This window comes from Panthera leo, chromosome B4, assembly GCF_018350215.1.
Source record: "Panthera leo isolate Ple1 chromosome B4, P.leo_Ple1_pat1.1, whole genome shotgun sequence".
Classification (NCBI taxonomy): Eukaryota; Metazoa; Chordata; class Mammalia; order Carnivora; family Felidae; genus Panthera; species Panthera leo.
In genome coordinates this window covers 99,816,176-99,838,057 of record NC_056685.1, presented here as the reverse complement: position 1 = coordinate 99,838,057, position 21,882 = coordinate 99,816,176, and the positions used below count along the sequence as shown (strand labels likewise).

The window sequence follows — 21,882 nt, the reverse complement described above, 5'->3', positions numbered from 1 at the left end:
CACTTTCATCATTTGGAATAAGTCAACAGGGTAGCCCAAAAGTAATCCAAATGTGTTATTAAAGTGCTGAATGGTAAATAAATACTTTTATTTTTAAAGTGACCCAACTGGGATGTTTTCAGTCCTTTGTGGTGGTTTGGTATATTTGAGGAGGGCTGGGAACTCTAGTTCCCAAAAATCTTCAGGATCAGTTAAGTTTAGCAAGTGTTGCTGCTACCAATCTGTATCAATACACACACAGCTGTAGATTCACAGGACACACTAGCGTAATGAAGGCCTTGAGAACATGTGGTTGAGAAGTCTGTTTTAACTCGAGAGCCTTTAGTTGCACATGGAACCACTAACATATTAAAAGAAGCACTGGGAATCTGGTCCACTGGTTCTCAAACTTTTTTTTTTTTTTTAATCTCAGGACCCCTTTACATTCTTACATTGTTGAGGAGCCCAAGGAGCTATTGTTTATGATCAATTACATCTACCAATATTTTCTGTATCAGAAATTAAAACAAAATTTTAAAAAATGTGTTAACTCAGACTTCCACTTAAAGCAAAAATGAAAGTAACAGGCCAGATTTACCCTCTCACTTGAAACACCAAAACCACAAATTACATCGGAAAAAAAAAAAGTTTTCAGGCCTTGGACAACAGGCAACAAAGAACAGTGATGGGGAAACGAGATCAGTCTTAGGCTTAGCAGTTTCACTAGTTTTGAGAGTTTCCAAGCTACAGCTGTAGTGCAAGGAGGGAAAACACAGGTGGGGTTGGGAGGCACCCCAAGTTGAGACTGAGTGGAGTCCAGAGGGGCCAAGGCAGCTAGAGTTCAAAGGACCTGAGAGAGCTGTACAGAAAAATAACTCCACAGACATGAAGAGGACAACCCACCCCCCACTTTGCAAGTCTTCAGCCATGTGCTGATAGCGCCTGTGAGGTAACTGTCCAAGACCAGAGAAAAAAAGCAACTGAAAGACTTAGAACAAAGTCTGGTGCTCACATGGAGCTGGGAATAGTTCCTGTTCATTGCCACCAGTGACACGGGGAAACACAATTCATGGGGCTTTCGATGGAGTACATTGCTCTTGCTCATCTCAACAATGGGGAATAATTAATCCTAAATTGAACACTGCTCGGTCCTGCCTAACCAATCTTGCTAACAACAAAATCTGAAAGAACTGAAGCTTCCAAATAACTGCATCACAGAACAAAGCTCTGCAATTTTTGTAGGAATACAAAAATATCCAGTACTCAATTCATAGTGTCTGTCACCAAATCAAAAATTACTAGTCATCTTAAATAAAAATTTGAAAAGAAAAAAAAATTACTAGTCATGTCAAGAAGCAGGAAAATACAACTTGCAACAATGAGGAAAAATCAAAACCAACCCAACCTGACATAGATGTGAAAATTAGCAGGTAAGGATATTAAAAGTTAATTATGGGGCACCTGGATGGCTCAGTTGGTTGAGCGTGACTCTTGACTTTGGCTCAGATCATGATCTCACAGTTTGTGACACTGAGCCCCGTGCTGGGCTCTATGCTGAGAGCAGAGCCAACTTGGGATTCTCTCTCCCTCTCTCTCTACTCCTCCCCTGCTTACTCACTCTCACTTTTAAAAATATAAAAAAAATAAAAAGTTAATTATCAGTGTACTCCATCCATATCTTCAAAACAGTAGAGACAGAAGATATAAAAAATGGTCTAAATCAAACACTGTAGGTGAAAACTATGTCGGAGATGAAAAATCCCCTAAATGCCTAAATAGTATTGACAATAGACTAAACTAGACAGAAAAAGATTTAAGTGAACTTAAAGACCTGAAGACAACCCAAACTAAATACTGGGGAAAAAGAGAATTTAAAAAGTGAACTGACTGGGGCACCTGGGTGGCTCAGAGTTAAGTGTCCAACTCTTGATTTCAGCTCAGGTCATGATCTCAGATCATGATCTTAGCATTGGGCTCCGCACTGGGCATGGAGTCTAAGATTCTCTCTCCCTCCCCTTCTGCCCTTCCCCGTGCTCTCTCAAAAATAAAAAATGAACTGATCATGAGCTGTAGGACAATCTCAAGTTGCCTAATCAATGTGTACCTAGAGTTTCCTGAGGGTGGGGGAGGGAAAAGGAAAAATATTTGAAGACCTAATAACTGAAAATTTCCAAATTTGATGAAAACTTTAAACCTACAGATGCAAGCCAGCAGCAATGAGGCTTTCTGATGCTTTGAATGGAAACAGTCCCTTTTTTGGAGTGCTAGAAACACTGCTATTAAAACGTATTGTTCAATCGAAGTAAATGTCTGATGACAGATGTTCAGGTAAAATTTATCCAAGCAAAAAATTCATACTCCAAAGGCAAAAAGTTTTCTAAAAGGCACATCTGGTTTCCTGGAGTTTGTGACTTAGCTGACCCCGATGAAGGAACATTCTGAATATCCCACTTGGAATTACAGACTTTCCATTTTGTAAAGTCACATAAAGATATTTAATAAGTAACTCTTAATATGAACAACTTTATGAAACTGAAGATTTACTTTTTGACAAGAAGCTAAGATTTCTTGTCCTGATACATACCACTTGTTTCCAGTTATCTCTATAAACTCTTAGAATCTGGTATCCTTATCTTGGTACAACCTACCAATCTTGGGAAGGGCTGAGAGATCCATGTAAGTCAACAATGAAGGGGAGAAATATACCCGGAATGAAAATTGATGGCTTGTTGCAGAATTTGCTTTATTTTTATACTTGTTCAAAATATTGTTCCTTTAGCTCTACACAGCTCTGGACGCATTACTTTAAACATCATAAAATAATTATGAAATGAGTATTAATTATTCCAGTCTGAAAATACTTAATACCACTGGGTTCTCAACCCATAAACAATCATGTGGACATGCACATGCAGGAAAAGGCACCTTCACAATTTCTCCTTTTTAAATTCCCCAAAAAAGAAGTTATGATGCATAGCTTTTCAAGTAACTGAGATCAATGTTTGGTAGGTTTCCTTTTCCAAAATTTTACCACAGTGTCTCTAGATAATACTTAGATTTAAAACTTGGAGATTCATACAGTCCTTGAGGATCCTAATTACTCTATGGAATCCAAAATTCTTAAAGAAAAATTTCCTTTTACTTACAAAGTATTAATTACATACATATACATAGACATGGGATTAGAGTTTTTTAAAATACTACCACCACCTTTTACTTTTGCTAATTTCTAGTCCTCCCACTTGAATCCTAGTTGTTCCAGATACAAATATACATAATAATCTTTTCAATATAATAGGTTACCACTACCCAGTGTCTCGTCAATTTCTTGAAGTGAACTGAACGAAATAACAAACAAACACACGCTTAAGAGTCAATATTTATTCTGATTAATATTTTACAAAATTTTAACAGATTTAATTTATGTAAGGAGAGCTAATTTATTAAACACTTTACAGGTTTTTCTTTCCACAGAGTAACACGGTAAGTAGCAAAATAATACTTGGCACAGTTATAAATAAAGAAAATATAAAATAAAAATATCCATAGCTTAAGTATAATGATACTGCTTTATGCCTATTAATATTTCAAATAAATTCCTGGGAACAAAAAGGTGAAGGAAAAAAACTCCAAAGAAGTAATTCATGTTCCGGGCTGAGAAGTAAGTTCCTATTTGCTATAAGTATCCAATTAAGCTGATATGAACTATTCCCCAAAGGGTCACCTTCATACACAACTTTAGAACTGGGTTAAGCTGGTTCCACACACACGACTTATAAAGTAAGTAAACGGACGGTACAGTACACTGCTGCATAGCTGGCTCCTGGCTATCTGACCACCTGACCATCTCTAAACTATAGATCTTACCGGCACTGCGAGATGGTTAGTACGAAAGCATTAACATTGCTAGTATTTTCCACGTACTTCTGTATCTAGAGTATCTTTTCTATTGAACTGAAAGACATCTCTTTTGCACTGAAAAGAATATTGTACCACAAAGAAAGAACATGGTAACAACACTCTTATCCAAACTCTTGAGAATACCACCATTATATTCGACTGTTAATAAAAATGTATCCAATAAAAATTGCAACCGAGTCTTCATGTGAAGTGGCTCAAAATACAAAAAATTAAAACAAATTCTAGCCTTTTATAAATAACTTTGAATTTAAAAATTATCTAAAATTTCCCCCAATTAGTAGTCAAAACTAGCAGAGACATTTGTAAAGTTAACCAATTTTTTACATTCTATGACAAAATGGCACAATGCTATTGCCACCCCACACCCATCTTTTCCCTTTTCAAAAATAAAGTACGTATGCCAATTTTCTAATATTAAAACACTCAAATACACTAAAGGTAATCTTTCTGATGTGTGACTTATGGTCAAAGAAACTACTATATAAAAATGGTACTTGGAAATACTGAACATCAACTATATACATTTTCACTGCTCCTCTTACTAAGGCAAGGGGCGGGTATACCACTAGATTGCTTTAATACCTGTAATCTGCATTTTACAGAGAATACTAATTTTACCAAGCTTCAGACATGCAGTGGAACTTGCAGGGTATAATGCCTATTAACAGCAATATTGAACATCACTAGAAGCTCATTAGGTTATCTCCCTTTTCTTTTTGGTTGGATAAAATGAAATGAGCAGCTTTGAATACACTAACACATACAGACACAAAGAGAAAACTATTTGATAAATTATTTATATACAGATACACAATCTTTACACTGGTCTAGGATCTGTCATCAGTCTGACCACCCTTTCCCCACCCTCCCCCAAGCCCATTCCCTCTCACAGGTTTCCCACAGGTTGCTCGAACCACAGTTTGCTACAGCACTTAAGAGGACTAAACCAAGTCTCACTCTGTAAACAATATTTATGGAAGCAGTGACTAATAGTTCACCGTGAGAGTATGGAAATGCTGCAACAAAAATTGATCAGTGCATCACATTTAACAATAAGAAGATCTTTCTGAAATGGTTTCAGACAGCATTAACAAACCTCAAAACATTCAATATTGGGGAAATTGAAATAATCTTGAGGATTAAATTCTTTCTGATAGGTCATTTTTTAAAAACCAGAATATACCATTAGCTTTTCTTTTATTCACATGTGCTATATGTACAGAGATCATGCTCCATTTTTAGCTAAACTCCATTATTTTGTTTACAATTTATTTCGCAGCTCAGAATTCTAGAAGTATATCCATTTATCTCTATTACTGAGAATTTTGCATGAACTTATTTGCTCTGCTTTGAAATTACCTCAACTCTTAAAAATTGGACTGTTTGCACATCAAATTAAATTCTAATTTATGCTTTACTGGATAGTATGTGCTAGTATTCTATGAGGTGTATCATGCACTTAGTAGGGCTTTTAAGTTTGAACAAAATAACATGACTTACTATACTCATGCAAGTGCTTTATTAATCAGACCATAAAACCTCAGAGCAAGGTTACTACAAATTATTTCACTGAACTAGAAATATATCAGCATTGCAACAGCTGATGGCAATAAAATAGTGTTAGCACATATTCTTGTGAACATTATTTTCTCGTGCCCTTGAAGACACATTACAGTAGATCCCTAATAAAACCACATGATTTTGATCACAGTATTTACATGTACATTCTAAAATGTACATAATACTAGTCTGAATCAATTTGAGACCATTCTCCTGGAATTAATTGCAATAGTCATAGTAGAGTGCATCATAAAATTTAGCCATAAATCATAAATTTAGTTTTAGCTAGAATTGAACATTTCTGATCAGTATACCATGTCTATCAACAGAATAAGTTCAGAATAAGTTCACTCTTTCTTCGTGAAAAATGTTATGAGAACAAAACCAAAAAGTTGAGTATGTTGTGAATTCCCACATTACGAACCATTAAAATTCCTTTTTATGATCTTTATTCTTCCCAGAAGTGGCAGTGTGCTCTGTCCATGTTTACTTTTGTTAATAAAGTGTTGAAAAAAAGACTGTAAAATCCACTGTTAGCCCTACATATAGCATGCTATTGTTCAAAAATGTGGATTCGAGTGTGAGAGAGACACGGACAGACACAATTTTCAGGCACCACTCAGCAATATGCTTCATAGGATAAAGATGTTGCTACACGAGCTGGTACCCAGATCCTGATATTTGGTCATATTCTATTGTATACTGCCTGGTCCAGTCCACGATAACAGGACGAAAGAGGCCACAGCATCGAAATTCAAAGAAGTCTATAATGTTCCTTACACATCCATGGCTAAAATATCCCCCCAACAAAAAGAAAAAGAAAAAGCCTATTAGTACAGTAATTTGATATATGAGTTTAATTTAATTTTGGTGTTAAATATATACTTTCCTAAACTTAAAAACTCAGGTTACTTTCCAGAAAGAACCTGTTTGTTTATAACTCTACCAAATATATATGCATTAATGTTTCTTCATAGTTCTGCCAACACTAATTTTTCTTCTCTCTTTTGTTAATTTAATGGGTTACACAATTATATTTTAAAGTTATTCAAATCTGCATTTCTTTCATTCCTGTGTCCTATGTAATTTTTTTTATAAAACTCTTCCTTGATGGGCAGCTCTTTGGCAAGGAGACAAAGTCTATCCAAAATTGAGAAAGTAAAAGGCAAAATGATTACAAACAGCATGAATCTGGCAATGTACCTAAAAGTAACAATTTAAGAAAAGAAATGTCAAGGGTAAGTTCAGGGAATTTTAGGACTTGAAGAATACCTCTGGAAAAGCAGTCACAGTTTTCCATTTTATATAATAATCGTGCCTATGGGAGAATTCTCAAAACCACCCAACTCCTTTATTTTTGCTTTCATTTAACGGTTTGTATGCTTTCCAGAAGCATGCAATAATTAATAGCATCACAAAAAATTGAAGGCCAAGTAGCTTGAGTAAAAATCAAAAGTTTTAAATACTTCATATAATTAGGAAACTACTACTTTTCAGCATCAAACTAAATGTAAAATTAAATATATACATATATATTTGAACTATATATTGAGCTATTTGAGCTATATATCTGAACTACTGAACAGCATAGTCTCTTCAATAAATGATGTTGGGAAAACTGGACAGCTACACACAAAAGAATGAAACAGGTCCACTATATCATACCGCACACAAAAATTAATTCAAACTGGATTAAAGGCTTAAATGCAAGATATGAAACCACAGAATTGCTAGAAGAAAACATAGGTGGTCAGCTCCTTGACATGGATCTTGGCAATGAATTTTTTAATATAAACCAAAGCAAAGTAAACAAGTGAGACTACATCAAAGTAGAAAGCTTCTGTACAAGAAAAGAAACCCTCGACAAAATGAGAAGGCAACCTACTGAATGGGAAAAAGTATGTGGAGATCATATACAATAAGGGATTAATATCTAAAATATATAAAGAACTCCTACAACTCAAGAGCAAAGAGAACTCATACAACTCAAAAGAAAAAAACAATTCAATTAGAAAATGGGCAGAAGATCTGAACAGACATTTTTCCAAAAACATAGAGATGACGAACAGATACATGAAAAGATGCTCACTAATCTTCAAAGAAATGCAAATCAAAATCACAATGAGATAGCACTTCACATCTGCCATCTGCTAGGATGGCTAGTATCAAAAAGATAAGAACTAACAAGTTTGGTGAGTATGTGGAGAATAGGGATGTCTTATGCACTATTGGTGGGAAGGTTAAATTGTTGCAGCTACTAGGAAAACAGTAGAGTCCTCAAAAAAACTAAACCTAGAACTACCATATGATCCAGCAATTCCAATTCTGAGTATCTGTCTGGGGAAAAAAAAGCAAAACACCTGAAAAAACAAAAAACAAGAAACTAACAAAAAAAACCCCCACTAATTTGAAAAGATATATGTACCCTCAAGTTCACTGCAGCATTATTTACAACAGTCATGACATAGAAACAACGTAAGTGTTCATCGATGGATGAATGAAGAGAATGTGGTATATGTATGTACATACAACACACACGCGTGCACGCAGTATTATTCAGCCATAAAAAATAAGGAAATCTTGCCATTTGTGACAACATGAATGGACTTTGAGGGCTTCAGACTAAGTGAAATTAATTAGAAAGATAAAGACAAAAACCATATAATCTCACTTATATATGGAATCTAAACAAACAATACCAAGCTCACAAGGAATAGACTGGTGATTCTCAGAGGGCTGCGGGTGTGGTGTCGGCAAAATAAGTGAGAGGAGTCAAAAGGTACACACTTAGTTATAAAATTAATAAGTCATGGGGATATAATGCACAGCATTGTGACTACAGTTAATAGTTCTATGTTCCATATTTGAAAGGTGCCAAGACACATCTTAAAAAGTTCTTATCACAAGAAAAAAAATTCTGTAACTATGTATGGTGACAAATGTTAGCTAGACTTATTGTGTTGGTCATTTTTCAAGATACACAAATATCATTATGTTGTACATTTGAAATGTTATATATTACACCTCAATTAAAAAAAGGAAATATAAAATAAAACTATGTGTACAGAAATTTTTCTGTCATTCAAAGGACAAATAAAATAATTCACACTGAAAAGCAGCTGCCCTAGAGTCTAGAAAATTTCCCTATATACAAATTTCAATTGATTATATTTTAAAAATCATATTTCAATTCTCTGGATACATTCATTTATCAGTGAAAACTTGTAAAAACTTATGGCAATGTTAAAGCTGAATATTAATGTATAAAGACTTCTGTTTATACCAAATGTTAGTAGATCAATAGAGTTAGAACTGTGCAAATAAGAAAAAAAAATGTTACAAATTCACATGCAGTTAATGTGATGAATTCTAAAGTTATGGTAAACTAACCAATGCTATGTCTGGCAGAAATCTTAGAATTCAGTAGGATTTCTAAGCTATTTTACATCTTGCTAAACAAAAGAAAAATTCCCTGTTTCATATCCTATTGACATACCTAAAAAAAATATTTCTCTTTGATGTATTCACTAGATATTTGCTAAGTTTGGTTAGTAAGGAATTTTATATGCCAAAATAAAATATTAAACTTATAAACATGTACGTACTTGAATGGGCTTTCAATAGATGTTGTTGTGACTTTAAAGTGCTTATATCTTCTGGCATTCATTCTTTCATTTGTAGTGATACCTAAACATGATATCTAGGAGGTAAGAGAAAGCAAACCATTAACTCCCTCTGATGGAAAATAAGTTTTAATGTAAAAGAAGTTAATTCTCAAGGGGGAAAAAGTGGTGAAATCTGTTTCTGTTTTTCCATTAGGAGATTGTCAAGCTTGTTTACATGGTATCACTTTGACTCTGGTGAAAAGTAGCCAGTTAAACAGGAAAAATGTTTAAAGCACAGGTGATTTGGCATTGGGCTTGGGGAGAGATGGACACTATGTACACAGACCACCTCTCCATGAGCCCCTTTAAAAAAGAGCTTTCAAAAAAATCCTTAATTTAAAAAAAGACTCTTGAATAAATACTGACATTTGTAGGTAATAAAACATTATGAATAAACACAAAACTAACGGCATCATCGATCTGAGCTCACACCTATATCCAAATGGATATAGCTGAATCAGGAACAACAGAAATACGTTTTGTCACAAGTAGTATTGAAAATTCATAATATAAAAAGAAAATTCATACTATAAGAAGGAGAGGAGGAGGGAGAGTGGGAGCTAGAAAGGAAAAGTAAAGAGTAAAGGAAGAGGAAGGAAACTAAGTGGAAAATTTTAATCCTTGAAAAGCTGGATTGGTTGGAAACAGAATGCATTATTATCTTTCAACAAGGAATGGAGTTTTAAGAGTTGTCAGCACACTAAAGAACCAGCCATGGAACCAGCCATGTACTTGCACATACCTGGTACATCTGACACATGAGTAATACAGCCACCCACATGAAATGAAAAATACTGTTCAGAAACATCCAAAACATCCAAGGTGAACATGTAGCAATTTGAGTAATATATGTCCAAAATCCATCCTTGGTGTAAGTGGTCTCACAGTGGAGTCCCCAGTCTAAAATGAGAACAGAAGTTTCACATTTACTCAGTAATCATCCAACCACCTCACGAAGACAACTGCAAGAGGCACCACTTAGAAAACATGATCCAAAAGTCTAGATTTAACTGATAACTTTCGATACAAATTGTTTATACTTTTATACTTCTAAATAATCCCTTTCTACATCAGTGAAAAAATCAGAGCAAAGATAGAAATGGACAAAGCAGCAATCTTAAAAAACAAACAAAAAAACTACTGTACTTAAATAGTATAGTTTTTATTTGATTGGCATTGCCTACATATAATGATTAACATCTTTATACAGAGATAAGGTGACATGCATATAAGTAAAAAAAATTTTTTTGGGGGGGGAACATATAATAAATACAATGAGATCATCTCCGTGAGAGGGGCTTTTTCCAAAACAAAAGTATCCTCTTTGAGAGTTGCTGCCATAAAAACTACTGCTGCTTTAGGCCGTATTCTCTCTCTGGTGTGTTGGGCCAGAAGTTAGGTCAAGATCTTTTATCAAATATTTCTCTCCATTAATCTCTATTTGAGGAAGTAGCCTCCTTTTTCATCAGGGCAATAACAGACATTATTCTTAATATCTGTGGGAGAAGAGGACTAGGAAATCATCCTTCCAAGTCCTATTTTTAAGCCAGGCTATAATATATATTATGATAAGTACCACCAAGCCCTGAAGCGTAGTAACTAACATCTTCATTTACCCCTTCTCAAACCATGTTCTCAGTGTAAAAAACAAAACAAAACAAAAACATCATTTCCTCTATACCCATATGATCAAGTGAATGGCAATTTATTCTTAAAAGAGTAACTTTTAATATTCTCTAGCAAGCAATAATTACACCTTACTTTTCAAAATATTTCAAGTTCTGTGTGAAGTTCACTATACTTTCCCAACTGTCTGGTAAGGAAGAGCAACTAGCACAGTCACAAAATCTGTAAGCTACTAGAGTAAGGCAAGCACGTGATGTGAAAAATGTTGATGTAGTTTACCCAAAAGCTTTGCAAAGCCTATTAAGCTAACATGATTTTCAGAATTAACTATAATTCTGTTGCTTATGCTATATGTTGAGTATGTTTATAGTTCTATATCTATTTTTTCCTTATGCTTCAGTGCAGTAAGGTGTCCAAAGCCGTTAATTTTTAGTTAAAAGACTTATCACCATTATATTTTGCTAACATGGTAATACGCAAAAGTATACAATTGTCTTAAGAAGGTAAAAAGCTAATTGTACTCACAAGAAATACAACCATAGATCATCCAGCAGATCATAAAAAGCAAGAAGAATAGGTAGCCCATAAAGTATCTATGGTTGCCTGCACCTAAAGAACAACACAGAAGCAATTTTTTTCAGCTAAGAAAAAACAACTAGAAATACACCTTTTGGGGATGGGGATAGACAAATGCCATGAAAGGTGTGATACAGTTTGGACAATAAACACATACATTACTTGATTAAATGCTCCTCAGGAAAATAAATGTTTTAATAAAAGTCTTAAGAATGCTTGTAACTACACGCAAAGATATAAGGACTGCAATGACATTCATTCTGAAGTCAAGAGTCCCAATGAACCAAATGAATCTCAATTCTGAGTTTTAATGTACTGTTTTGCTTTGTGAGGTTTAAAATAACTCTATTTTATCTTTATTTGCATAAACCTTATAATCCAACTTTTTAAAGGCTTCTTCTCAACGGTTATGCAATCTCTGTAATGTTTCCCTGCTGTCACCTCATAAAATCCTTAGGGTTATCTCTCAGACCACTTAGTTCACCTCCTTGGACCACACCATTCTTGAGTACTGAGGTATACAGAATTCCATCGGTCATCCCTCTCTGCTTCTGTACACAACATCCTTCCAGGTATTTTTATTGCCTTACTTTCTCCAGTTTAACTAAAACACAATACTATTCTGCCTCCTTCTCAATTTCACTATTACCCATTAAAGAAAACAGGAAAGAGGCGGCACCAAAAAGAACTGATAGAGAAATATCAATCATTCCTAGACACTGGTTTTATAACTTTCTCACAGCTGAGTTGCTGTTTTATCAACCAGAAGATAACTGGGAGGAATGGGGCTGTAGTAGGGTGTAGGAATGAAGTTTCTAACATCTAATTTAACTGTAATTCACTAGTTACCTAGAATAACTTAAATGAACAACATACCTAGAAATCATTAATAAAACTTACCTACACAGTTACCCACCCATGGGCAATGATGATCGAATTTTGCTATACAGCGGTTGCATACACCACAGTGTTTGGACCTCACTGGTTTCCGTATCTGTTAACAAGCATGTTAAAAGATTATGAAAGGCATTATACCAAAGAAAGGGAAGCTGAACATTTATTTTCTCAAAATACAATTAAGAAGAAAACAAAACTCTATTTCCAAAGGAACAAAATAAAACAAAAACCACTATTGTTTTCTTCAATGGAATTTCAACTGCAACAACAAAGAAAAGACAGGATAGGGCTAGTGTGGAATATAACTCCTAAGAATGGGCAGAACCATAACTTTACAAAAGTAATTAAGAATCACAGACCTATTTGCTATTGTAATGAATGGTATTATATTTAATTCACATCCCTCACATTTCTGATTAAAAAAAAATCACTCTCCAGGCTTCCAAATGAAAATCTATTGTGATTAATGGTCATGTTACTGGTTCTTGTTTAATAAAAGGAAATTTTTCCTTACTAAAAGGAAGGTCAAGTTCGAAGTGAATAAAAGAACCTCTTAAAATTCAAAGTCATTAGGGATGCCTGGGTGGCTCAGTCGGTTGGGTGTCGGACTTCAGCTCAGGTCATGATCTCATAATCCATGAGTTCGAGCCCCGCATCCGGCTCTGTGCTGACAGCTCAGAGCCTGGAGCCTGCTTCTACTTCTGTGTCCCTCTTTCTCTGCCCCTCTCCCACTCATGCTCTGTTTCTTTCTCTCAAAAATAAATAAATGTTTAAAAATTTTTTAAAAATAAAATAAAATTCAAAGTCATTAATAAAATGTCTTCCCAAAGTTAACAAATCTAGCAAAAAGCAGTAAGTGTACATATCTTTCTCTTTCAGTGGCTCCTGAGATCTCGGAGATTAAGGTACAGCATCTTTTCTGCTGAACTGCATGAGCCATCTGAGAAAGTACACCATGCTTAACAAGTTTAGGTAGTCCCTATTACTTGCAAAAACATAAAATACATTATTCAGCTCTTGACAAGTAATAAAAAAATTCATGTTTATGATGCCATACTATTTTAAGTATTGTGAAAAGTTTCTCTATATTACTCTGAATCAGTCAAGTGACTAAAAGAACTCATTAGTGACCTCCAAAGGGCTACGCAGACCTAATGCTGGATACGTGACAAGAGCTAGTTATCAACCCATGCCAGAAACAAAATCTATAATATCCTTTACTGGTGTTTCAAAAAAACCACTGCCATTTCTCTACCAGTTTGCAATAGGTTAGACACCATTCTGAGGTACTAGGAAAAAAGCATAGGTGGACTATGTGGTCCTTACATGTACTAAAATGATCTGTGAACCCTTAAAAACAAGCGCCACTTATTCTTTACCACAGATATGAAATTAAAGCTATTTAGGAGAAAGAAGAAGGATGTATTAAACAAACTCTACCCCCACCTCCAACCCTCAGCTACATTTCCCCTTTGGGCAATACTTGTCAATGAATTCTGAACAAACACTGACACAAGGCTCCTAAACATGATAGGCTCCTCAGTTCACTTACAGAGTAATTAATTCGTTTTTAGGAAATTCTGATTTATATATGTCTTCTTAGGGACTTGTCTATTCATCAAAGTGAAGGACACCGATATTATGACAGCTACCTCTGTCAGTCTGAACTATCTATCCAGAAGTACACAGCTTACAATAACACAACATATAACAAAACATTTATACTATGATAATAAAAATAGTCTTGTTCTTGCCATCAGATATTTATTTAACAATGAAATATACCGAGTGACTCTATAAAGAATCTGTTTGCCATATGGCAAACATATCAGCCAATTCATTCTTGGCTTTGTAGAACAAAATAATATTTCCAAAGAACAGCGGAATATAAAAATGTTCTGAACGTTAAGGTGCCAATTCTGTAAATTAACCATTGTAAAGCATAGAAACAAAAACCTTTTTATAAAGAATGATTGCAAGTGCAAGAGAATCTAGTCAACACCCTAAAGTTGCTACCAAAAGTAAAGCAGTATACATTCTGAATACTGAAAATCATAACTGTTTGGTCAAAGAATGTTAGGTGAAACAAAGGATCTGTAGAGTTACAGCTCCACTTCAAACACCCACTCCATAATCCTGAATTAAGTCAATTCTCTTGTTATTATTCACATGTTAAGACATTAGTTCAGTTGTAGTCTATATCTTAAAAGTATAAAAGAGCATTTAGTTTCAGGTATGATTTAGGGATTATTTCTACTTTTACAAAGGAAAACATGGTTTAACCACTGTGGCAGTCTATAGATTTTTCACAAGAACTAATCATAAATATTAAGAAAATAATTACAACACAAATAGTATTATGCTATAGAAATCTGGGATGTCTATGAAAATAAACAATGTCAGTACTACTATACCTGATTCCATAAATAAATGCTATTTAGTTTCATTTATATCTTTCTTTATGACCTGGTTTAAGATGACAACTTTTAATAGTGCTCAAAGCTGCAAAAACACTCTACTACAAAGAGATAACTACTCAAACGGAACCATTTTACAGGCCATGTTGTCTTAAAAGTTATCTAACGGATTTTCCCACTGTGACCTTTAAATAGAATAAATTTTTTCTTAAAAATACCTAGGGAAACAATATTAGAGAATCATAGTAAACCTTGTTAGTACTTTATTGCTTAGTTTCTTTGTTGAGTTACATATTAAGAAAGAAAAAGAGATTAAGGATGAATATGAATGAATGGCACCTCGAATCAGAAGTATAGTCCAGGTCTACCACCAGGGTGGATAAGCAGATTGGGAGGAGACATCTTTTTACCATCTTTCTTCTTGTACTACGGTCTAAAAGGCACTTGTGGGGGAATGTGGAGGGCCTGAAATGTGCTCAGCAGAAGAAACTGTTCTCCTTGTTCCCCACCCCTTCTATGCTATGCCACTGCCATGGGAAGAGAAAGGAAAGAATAAAGAAAAAAAATACTACCAAACAGGTACTGCAGAATATACTGAGGTCCAGACTTCCTGTCTCTGCAAGTTCAACTATGGTCTGTGAATTAAAAAATATATATATTTTATTCAAACTGAACAATGTTCACCAACTATAGTGCCATCAATATGAATCACTAAACATGATGTTCATTTTTAATTAACCAATGTTTTCAGTTCAAAATAATAAAATCTTTCATTTACTTCTGCTATTACATCACTAAACATGATGTTCATTTTTAATTAACCAATGTTTTCAGTTCAAAATAATAAAATCTTTCATTCATTTACTTCTGCTATCTCATTGTAATGTGAACACAGGAATTTTATTTCTTGGATATCTGAAAACAACTCTAAACTTAGGGGGATACTTACTCCTCTGAGAATACAACTAAGTTACCTACACTAAGAACAGGACTATATAGGCTGTGATGACTAAGACATGAAAATAAACTTAAGTTCAATAAAGAACTGAAATCTTCAGAACTGGATTATGACTAAGAAAACCTAGCAAATCAATTAGCAGTAATGTCTGAAGAAAACTAAATATAAGGGTAGCAACCCCTCTGCAGCCTAGAGAAGGGGGGGATTAGTCCTTAGGAACTTGCTAGTGCTCTAGTCTTTCATAGACAGAAATAATTCATTAGGATTTGTTTTGTTTTCAGAGACTGGATAAAATAGCTCTTAAGATAATTTAACTGCCTCCAGTCTAATTCTCTTATGTGACACCTTCAGACTGTCAATTTGGTTTCCTAAGTACCTGAGCTTTAGGTGAGAGGTGCTGTGGATTAGATATAGATATAGATATAGATATACACACACACACATATATACATATATATATGCATATATAATATGTGTGTGTGGTGTATAAAAATATTATTAAAACAAAATATGTGCACTATCAACCACTTTTTTGGTCTTCCAGTTACACATTTAACAAACATTTACTGAATTCATTATTATCTGCTGAGGGTTTACAGAGATGTTTAAAATATTGTACTCATCCCTCAAAGCAATCACAATTCTTATAAAGGACAGAAACATGAAATTTAAAAATGTCATGGAAGTGTAAGGACAGGCATTCAGGAGTACCGAGGGCGAGCAATAATTATGCACAATCTCAGTTTGGTTTGAAACTTTTTTATGTTCTAAAAGACAGTTTCTTTCTTTGTACTCTAATAACTGGTATAAATACTGATAATTTCACAATTAAACACATGTGACTAGTTAGATTCTATCTTGCTACCTTTTTCTTTTGTTCTTCTGTAGCTTTAATAATCCCTGGATCTGATTTCCAAGATTTTCCAAAATTGTAGAAAAGTGCAACACTATTGGCAAGGAATGGAAGATGGATAAATAAAAAATTGAGATGTGACTAAAGTTAAGGAATCTAAAGCAATGATAAATGAATTACTATTATAGGTAAACTTATAATCTGTAAAATTTTACCATACGTGCTCACATGCACGCACACACACACAAAACACCTACCAATAAAAAAAAAAATACAAGCTGATTTATCTATTATTACATCAAAATAAATATACTTTTAAATTATGTTCATAACTGAATGGAAAAAGTAAAAATGTGATTTCTTTATAAACTTTAAGTCATGTAGGATTGGCTTATCTGACCCTTTAAAAAAGTCAGTGATGCATTAAAAATTCAGTGAATCATTATTTTTAAATGACCATTTCTCCTTTTAGTATATGTGCTGCCAAAGCGAGCACACCATTACTCCTTTTGATCAAAAATGAAGGGAATTCTCATCTTCAAAGTTATATTAGTATATTGCTTTATCTCTTTGCATTAAAACCTTTATATATCTACTAGTTAAGATATCACACCCATGCATTTAAAAGACTGCTTTTAAATTCTTTCCATTGCTTTTTTGAACACAAATTGACCTTAATTTTAGAAAACTATTTAGAAACTTTCTTAAAACAGAAGTTTCCATGTTCACATTTTTCTACCTAATGAAAATGTAAGAAATGTACTAACCTTTATAAATATAAATGAGGAATCAAAAACTATTTTAAATAACACTAAGAAAAATAATGTTGCTAGAGCAACAATTTTCTGAGACACAAATATCTGAAATACTCAAATACCATTTTCAAGATTTTATGTTGGCACAAGTATCAACAGCTAAGAATCTCTTGAGAATAAAGCTGGGTAAATGCATATGCAAAGAATACGAAGTCTGGTACTATTCAGGAGCAGGACCTTTATTCACTATAACAATTTCAAAAGGTGCTAAATGTAACTAAATAGCTCAGCTTCTTACAGCCTGGACTAAATTTGTGAGGGGGCTAAACAGCAGCTCAATAAATGTCTACAGTTTTGAAGGGGATATTCAAGAATTAAATATCAGATGAGCTTAAACAACTTCTTTGCTTGGTCTTTAAAAGTGTGGAGATTAGATATCTTCAAATGGTAGTTTGAACTTAGCTTTAATAATACGTCACACCAGTTAATTTTTAAACTTAAAAACAAAAATTTACAAACTCTCCACAAATGGCCTGGTTGTTCTTTGTAAAGGTTTAAAACAACTTTTTTTTTTCCTGATTAAAAGAAAAAAAAAAAAACACTAAAAAAGTATAAAGGCAAAAATACCTCCACAATCCAGAGATAATTCCTTTTATATTCGGTATTCTGCATTTTTAATCAAAATTGAGACCATGGTGTTTTATGAACACTAGTAAAACAAATAACACTTATTAATTGACTGTCTGCCATTTAATCTGCATGAAAACTATGATATATACTACAGTTATCCCCACGTTAACATGTGACAAACCTGAGGCAGAGGTTAACTAAACAGTCCAAAGCTGCAGAGTAAATTAGAGGTGGAGGAAATATTAAAATCTGGGCTCTTTTTACCTGTGCTATTCTGATTCTCCAAAGCACTCAGCAGAATATCCTAGGCCCTTAAATATTACGGAGACAATATCTTTGGGTATGAACATATTTAAGGCTTGATGTATATTTTTTATACTGTCAGATTATTTCCAGAAAGATATACCAATTTATAATCCCGCTAACAATACATATTGCTTGACTACCACATTTTCATCAAAGAAAAAAGTTGTCAATTTTAGAAGTAAAAGAAGCTCTATTTGACTTAACTTGTACTTTTGCTTTTACGTTTAGTCTTCTAATTAAATAAAAAAAGAAGTACGTGTCGTCAATATTTTCATTTAAATGTTTATGGAATATTGTTTTACATTTAACTCTTTAATCCACTTGGATGTTACTTTGATGCCTGCTGTGAACTGCAGCTCTGATTTACCATAATACCCAACAAAATAAAATAAAAACAGTAAATCAAATTAATCAACTATCTACAAAACACCAGAGACAGCTTCAAAAAGGGGAAATGCCACACTATACCATAAAGTTCAACCTGAGGTCAAGAAAAGACAACAACTCTGGAGAGGCAAGCTGTTTGGGGTTGTTCTTAATTTGTATTAAGTGGTATGGAACATGCGGATAAGAATAAAAAGGCAGAATTCCCATTAGTCCCACCCTGGCCCTCTGCTATGGACTGAATCATGCCCCCCCCCTCACTCCCCCCACCCCCCAAGTTCATATGAAGCCCTAGCCTCTAATGCAACTGTTTCTGGAAACAGGGTCTCTAGGAGGTAATTAAACAAGTTCCTAAGGGTGCGACCCTAATCTAATAGGACTGCAGCTATGTAAGATTTAAAAGGAAGAAAGAAACCTCACTCTCTCCCCCTGCTCTATGGGACATAGGGAGGAGGTGCCTACTTGTAAGACAGGAAGAGAATCCTCACCTGAATATAATCATGTTGGCATCCTGATACAGAAGTGTGAGGAAATTAATTTCTGTTGTTTAAGCTAGCCAGTCTATGTTACTTTGTAATGGCAAAGGTCTAAACATCAAAAGAATTCACTTTTCTTTAAATTATTCTATAGCTTAAATAGACTTTCAATCAAAATTGCATTAGGCTTTTCACAGAACTTAAACAGCTAATCCTAAAAAATTTAATCAGAAGCACAAAGGGCCAAAAAACTAAAACATTCCTGAGAAACAAAAACACTGCGAAACTTGGCCTAACAGATATCATGATTTAAGAAAAAAGCTTTAGTGGGGAGGTGGTGGGAGGGGGTGAAACAGGAGAAGGGGATCAAGAATACACTTACAATGGTGAGCACTGAGTAATGTATAGAATTGCTTAATCACGATTATTGTACACCTAAAACTGATATAACTGTGTGTACTGGAAGGAAGAAAGGGAAAGGAGGGAAGGAGGGAGGGGGGAAATGAAGGAAGAAAAGGAGAGAAAGAGAGGAAGAACAAAGGAAGGAAGGAAGGAAGGAAGGAAGGAAGGAAAGAAGGAAGGAAGGAAGGAAGGAAGGAAGGAAGGAAAGATATAGTAGTAAGATAATACAGTACTGGCACAAGAGATCAATAAACTGAACAGAGTAGAGAAAAACTGATAAATATCAAGGTTGATACTGCAACTGAGTGAGGAAAGGGTATGTTGGAGCAATGAGTTCCTGAATAAGCAGAAAGGAAGACACACACACGCTCCCCTCACATCATTCATTATACAGAGTAGTCAAATACACATGAATTAAGAAATAAATTAGAGATTATCTTTAATAACTTCAGAGACACCTGCATGTGTGTGTATATGTACACACACACACACACACACACACACACAAATGATATACAAGAATATTTATAGTAATATTGTCAGAATTCACCATTGGTGGTGACTGGATACCTGAAGATAGGCATTAAAAAGCTTAGAGAATATTACAAGTAAACTAGAAAAGATACACACAAAAAAACTAAAGAAGTCCTCTAACAGTAAACTACAGGAAAAAATGCTTAAGAGAAAAATGCATAGGAGAGGATGGTGAAAACAATAATTCTTCAATGTCTTCATTTTTATATATGTAGTCATCCCAGTTCCAGAAGAGCTTCGTATCTATCTTCAGTTTATGCTTAAAATCTGACTGAAAACTAATTTATTTTTAGACATAAAATTTCTAATAACCTATCATCAATATTTCACAAGTGGTGCCAACACAATAAACAACTGATTGTACTGGCTATGACTGAATTTCAGAGTTGTCTGATTATAAGAGAAAAATGGTCAATGAACAACATTTTCAAATAAAAGGACAAGAAACAAAATAAAATCAGTCATGAATCTAACACAGAGATAACAACTGTTAACATTACATGTACCCACTTTTCAACTCTTATCCTTTACACATTTTAAAATTAGAATCACTCTGTAAATATAATTTAATATATTTTTTCACTTATTACATCCTAAGTATAAGCCCACATCAAGTCTTAGAAAAGCATTATTAATGGCGATTTTATCCCATACTATACATAGCTAATTGATAAAAACTATTTCCCATTCAGGATGGATACTCAGGTTGTTTCCATTTTTTTTTCCTATTAGTACTATGATAAACAGCTTTGTAAATACATTTTTGATCTTGTCTCTTATGATTTACTTATGAATGTTTAAGGGTTTTTTGTTTGTTTGGAGAGAGAGAGAGACAGAAAGAGAGGGAGGGAGGGAGGGCAGGAAGGAGAGAGGGAGGGAGAGGGAGGGGGGGAGAGAGAGAGAGAGAGAGAGAGAGAGAGAGAGAGAGAGCATGAGCATGCACATGAGGGGGGGGGCAGGCCGGGGGAGGGGGACTGAGGGGGGTGGAGAGAGAGAGAGAATCTCAAGCATGCTCCATGCCTAGCACAGAGCCTGACAAGGGCCTTGATCTCAGGACCATGAGATCATAAACTGGGCCGAAATCAAGAGCTGAACACTCAACTAAGCCACCCAGGCACCCCAGTTAAGGATATGTTTAAAGCTCTTTCTACATGTTGCTTTCCAGCAAGGTTTAAAAACTGAAAATTATGTTCACATTTGAAGATACACTGTTATCACATCAAAAAGGTGGGTGCTATACTAGACTCTTGATAACCTATCCATGTGACTTTGAGCAAGACATACAACTTCTCTGAACCTCAAGGGTTCCTTCCAACAGTTGGAAAACAGGATTAGGATTTGTGTGGTTTTTCTAATCTCAAAGAATTGCTCTGAGAACCAGCTCACACAATAGATTTGAAAGAACTATAAACCAAAAAGCGCTGAATAAATATAAGGTATATAGGAGATGATAATTACTATTTTTTTAATGTTTATTTTTGAGAGAGAGACAGAGTGTGAGTGGGGGAGGGGCAGAGAGAAAGGGAGACAGAATCTGAAGCAGGACCCAGGCTCTGAGCTGTCAGCATAGAGACCGACATGGGGCTCGAACTCACGATCTGTGAGATCGTGATCTGAGCTGAAGTCTGATGCTTAATCGACTGAGCCACCCAGGCGACCCTGAGATGATAATTATTTAATGAATAATAGAAAACATTAAGAACTCACTTGTAAGAATAGTTTATATCAATATAAAATTCATTATCACCACAATAACACTTAAGTTGGGTATATTATGAGAAACTAAAGTTTATACAGTTGATCCTCATGCCTACTTCCTATAAAATTTATTTGTAACCCTAAAATCAATATTCACGGTACTTTTTTAGTCATCATGGGTATGTGCAAAGTAGCAAAAAATATGTATCTCCCTATGCACGTAGTGCCAGCTGAGTTGAAAGGTC

General features: G+C 34.5%; 1 protein-coding gene across 6 annotated transcripts in view; it reads right to left on the bottom strand.

The window, feature by feature from the left end:
- Positions 1 to 21,882, bottom strand: part of ZDHHC17 (zinc finger DHHC-type palmitoyltransferase 17) — a 103,879-nt gene that overhangs the window by 9,896 nt on the left and 72,101 nt on the right. For 2 of the 6 annotated variants that reach the window (XM_042947229.1, XM_042947232.1), the window contains 7 exons: positions 16,465 to 16,589; positions 15,214 to 15,276; positions 12,228 to 12,321; positions 11,277 to 11,360; positions 9,868 to 10,025; positions 9,066 to 9,160; positions 3,346 to 6,250 (listed from right to left, as the gene is read on the bottom strand). In XM_042947229.1, the coding sequence (XP_042803163.1) occupies positions 6,112 to 6,250; positions 9,066 to 9,160; positions 9,868 to 10,025; positions 11,277 to 11,360; positions 12,228 to 12,321; positions 15,214 to 15,276; positions 16,465 to 16,589 (758 nt within the window). In that variant the 3' untranslated portion in view covers positions 3,346 to 6,111. Of the gene's footprint in view, positions 1 to 3,345; positions 6,664 to 9,065; positions 9,161 to 9,867; positions 10,026 to 11,276; positions 11,361 to 12,227; positions 12,322 to 15,213; positions 15,277 to 16,464; positions 16,590 to 21,882 lie in introns of those variants that run through there. The other 4 variants (XM_042947228.1, XM_042947231.1, XM_042947230.1 and 1 more) reach the window with 3 other exon arrangements.